The 4,006-nt window shown below is 72.7% G+C and overlaps 1 protein-coding gene across 1 annotated transcript in view; it reads right to left on the reverse strand.

Moving 5' to 3' along the window:
- The window catches only part of SEMA4B (semaphorin 4B), an 8,256-nt gene extending 6,862 nt beyond the window's left edge, over positions 1–1,394 (reverse strand). Inside the window, exon 1 of the mRNA XM_082005445.1 lies at positions 1,258–1,394. Within this exon, the coding sequence (XP_081861571.1) occupies positions 1,258–1,366 (109 nt within the window). The 5' untranslated portion in view covers positions 1,367–1,394. The remainder of the gene's footprint in view (positions 1–1,257) is intronic.
- Positions 1,395–4,006: the final 2,612 nt, after the last annotated feature.

A 4,006-nucleotide genomic window follows, 5' to 3' on the forward strand; every position in this document is an offset into this window, starting at 1 on the left:
ACCGGTCTGTGCAGGCAGGGCTGGGCAGCGCGGCTCAACGCAGCGTGGCACGGCATGGCACGACGCCGAGCTGGGCTGTCCCGCTGGCTCCCGGGGCTCCTGTCCTGCTCGGCGGGTCCCAGATCTGCTGGTGCCACCACAACCGTGGCCAGCCGTCAGGGGAGCACGTGACGGGGCCACGTCCATGCCGAAGAACCGCAGTACGCTGAGCCAGGGAGCACTCCCAGCTGCCCACGCCTCGCTGCCAGAGCCGTCCCAGCCCAAACCACTGCACCCTCCCAGGCTGCCCAGCCAGCATGGAACGCGCTCCACTGGCCATCAGCAGCTGGATTTAGCCACCTTCTCCTGGCAGTGCAGCCAGCCCAGACGCACACGAGCGGCCCCCATGCCACAGCCCCAGCGCCGGACAATGGAGCTGGGCCCAGCAGCTGCCGGTGCCGAGCCCCAGCTGCCCATGGAGCATGCCCTGCTGCTCACCCACCCCACATCAGCTGCTGGGGTGGGGTCTCTGCAGGGCAAGAGGGGTCCACAGGCCAGGCCCCCCATTTGTGAGAGGCTCTGCCGACCAAGCGGCCTCCCAGCTGTCCTTCCCCAGCCCCCTGCCAGGGCCACGCTGCTGATGTGGCTGCCACCACTGATGAGGGCTGCAGTGGGTCCTGGAGCAGCCTGGGGCTGGGCACAGCACAGCAAGGGGCTTTGCAGCGCCCCAGGGAGACAGCCGAGAGGGGAGGGGGCCCGCAGGCTGCCCAAAGGAGGATGAAACCACACAGCAGAGCGGGCGGGCAGGCAGAGCCCCCATGGCCAGCTCACCCCATCCCACGCTCAGACAGGACGTGGCTGCCACCACTGCCCTGGGTGCCCCAGACCCGCTCGCGCCCTCGGTGCGGGTCCCGGTGCAGGGAGGCATGCCTCTGCTCCCCGCCTGCTGTGCTCGCAGCCCCGCAGCAGCCCGGGGCTCTGCCCTGTTCAAGCAGCACGGCCCCAGCCCCTGCTGCCGCGCCCCACTGCCTGGGGGTCCCTGCTGCCCCACGTCCCCCTGCATCCCTGGGGAGCGCGGACGCCCCAGCCCCACGCGGGACACGAGCCCCGGCTTGCCGGGCCGGCCGGGAGGGTGCTGTGCAGCCTCAGCACCGCCGGCTGTCACAAGGGGGTTCCACGCGGGGCCACCCTGTCCCGCGGCGTGGGGAGCCCGGGGGGGCGGGGGGCCCGGCGGAGCCGCGCGGGGCAGGCACTCACCGTGGGCAGGCGGATACTCACCGTAGGGCAGGCTGACCCGCGGGACGGGCTCCTGCGCCGCCGCCAGCGCCGCCGCCAGCGCCGCCAGCGCCGCGAGCGCCAGGACGGGCAGCGCCGGCCGCGCCGCCATCCCGGGCCGGGCCGGGCCTCCGCCGCCTCCCGCGAAGCCGCCCGGGCGCTGCAGACCTGCGGGGAGAGAGCGGCTCAGCGGCGCGGCCCCGCCCCGGCCCGGCCCCAGGGCGGTGGGGCGACGCGCCGAGCCCAGCCCGGCCCAGCCCAGCCGTACCGAGCCGAGCCCGGACGGCCGGTGCCGACCCGGGCTGTGCCGAGCCGCGCCGGTGCCCGGGCGGAGCGGGAAGCTCGGAAGAGGAGGCGGCCGGTTCCCCCGCGGGACCGCCCCCGCCCCGCCCCGCCCCGGCGGGACCCGCTCCCGAGGCACCGAGGGGCGGCCGGTGCTGCGAGATGCCCCGCAGCGCCCTGCCCCCGCCCGGCGGGTCCCGGTCCGGCGGGAACGGCGCTTTGTCCCACGCAGCCGCGGGCCCTGGGAACCGGGGGTCTCGCCGCACCCACACTCCTCTCCCTGCACCAGGGAGAACCGGCTGGCCTGGGACGCCGGGGATGTCTGTCCCGCAGAGGTCTGTCTGTCCCGCGGACGTCTGTCCAGGGGACAGCTCAGCCCCAAAGGGCCTGTGGCCGTGCGGGCAAGCACTGCTGCGCCCACAGCCCCTCAGCTCAAGCTTTGCTCCGGCTCTCTCTCTGCAGAGGCTTTCCCTGGCTGCCCAGCCGCCTGCGTGCAGCGGGCTGCGGGCTCTGTGGGGGCCCGTGGGCTCTGTGGGGGCCCATGGCCCCTGCCCCGGCACAGCCCAGCGCTCCCTGCCCTCCCTCGGGGTGCGATGGCCTCCCACGGGGCACAGCACAGCAAGGCAGTGGGATGCCCATGCCAGCCCACCCCATGGGGCACAAGTTGCCAGCACCAGTGTCCACACAGGGCAGCACCCAGGGGGCACGGGACACGGTCCCTGCCCACCCCAGTGGCCTGTCCACGGGGATCTGGGATGAGCATGGTCCTGGCTCATCAGCGTGGGCATGCCATTGAGCAGGCAGTGTGGGGCAGGACCCTCTACCTGGGCCCATGGTGAGCTCTGCACCCTGGTCAGGGTGCGCTCGCAGCCCCCCAGCAGAAGCACATGCAGACCTCAGAGAACCGCCACTCGTCCAGCGGTTGCCGTGGCAACATGTTATTAATGACAGCTGCTTATTTTGCCATGGCAACGGGGGGAAAGGGTCTCTCCTCACAGCAGGCAGTTCTCCTGGGGCTGGGGCCGCCCCACTGCTGCACTCCCTGTGCGGGGCAAAGCTCCACACCACCCTGCTCGGCCAGTCCCAGCCCTGGTGCCCCCGGCCAACGCCACCCCACGGGCCAGACCCCTGTGAGCCCCCCGCCTGGGGGAAGCGCTCCCCACGCTCGTGGGATGGCTGTGCCCACGCTCCCGTGCTCTGCTCACTCAGCACTGCCGGACGGTGCCCGCTCCCCAGGCCGTACCTGGCACCCAGGGGCTGGGGCTGCCGGCAGCGCCCCTGCCTCCCGCTTTGGCTCGGCTCCCTTCCTGCTCCCGCTGCGCTCACTGGCGGCCGACGTCCCTTCCTGGGCCAGGGACAGCCCCGCCGGCTCCACCCCACCTGCCTTATCAGCACCCTTTGCCCGGGAACTGCCACAGTCGGGACAGGGCTCTACGTCATGGAGCCAGGCACGTCACCCTGTGTGGCGTGAGAGCAGACACTCACCCCCGTAGCCATTTGCCCCCCCATCTCGCGGCACCCCGGGGGTCCCTGGGGGCTCTGGGGATCTGGCCATCACATGTGCCTGGCTGTGGGAGCGCCGTGCCAGCACCCTGGTGTGATGGCATGCAGCGACGGCAACCCCCCGCAGGGAGGCCAGCTGCTCTCGAGGTGGGCAGGGAGGGCGGGCAGGGAGGGCAGGCAGCCCTGGCCCAGGCTGGGCAGCGAGCAGGCAGCAGAGCGAGGCCAGAGCCTGCGCCTTTAAGCGAGGCGCTCCCCGCCGCTGCTGGCAGCCAGGCCTGTTTACGACAAACTCCCATTTATCTCCTCCGCCTGCCCACGCAGCCTGCCAGCGCGGGGCAGCGCCAGGGGCACCCTGCAGCACCCTGCCCTGCTCGCACACCCGCGCAGGCGCAGCGCCCGGCCGGGCCGGCATGTGCGTGCCTGCGTGCCCTGCGCGGCTCTGCAGGTACCTGCACGCACAAGTGCGGCAGCCACGCCGCCGTCCCAGCCCACCCTCCGCCTGCAACAGTGGTTGGCGATGGGGAAACTGCTTGGGGTGCTGGGCCCGGGCAGCACCAAAACCTGTGGCCTGGGGTCACCAGGTAGGTGCGGCGGTGGTTTCTGCACCAAATTCCCACGCCAGCGCCCTCCACCCTGTTCCCGCAGGCAGCAGCTGCTTGGGAAGTCGGCTGCGGAGCCGGGTGCTGCTGCCTGCGAGGAGCAGGGCCGGGGCCGCGTGCACCCCGCTGCTGCCTGTGTGCTTACGCCTTGCTTCTGCAGGCTGCCCCAGCACAGGCAGCAGCGCAGGCAGCAGCGCAGGCAGCAGCGGAGGCACGTCCCCTGCTCAGAGACCTGCACTCGGCTTGCACGCAGCCTACGCGCCCGGGCTCTTCCTTCTGACCCACATCTCCCGGGGCTCGCACGCACGCCCCCGGCTCGGCTCTCTCCTGGAGGCTGCCAGACAACACCAGGCAGTCCCCCAAGCCTC

The sequence above is a fragment of the Phaethon aethereus genome (genome assembly GCF_964289735.1).
Source record: "Phaethon aethereus genome assembly, chromosome: 12".
NCBI classification, from domain to species: Eukaryota; Metazoa; Chordata; class Aves; order Phaethontiformes; family Phaethontidae; genus Phaethon; species Phaethon aethereus.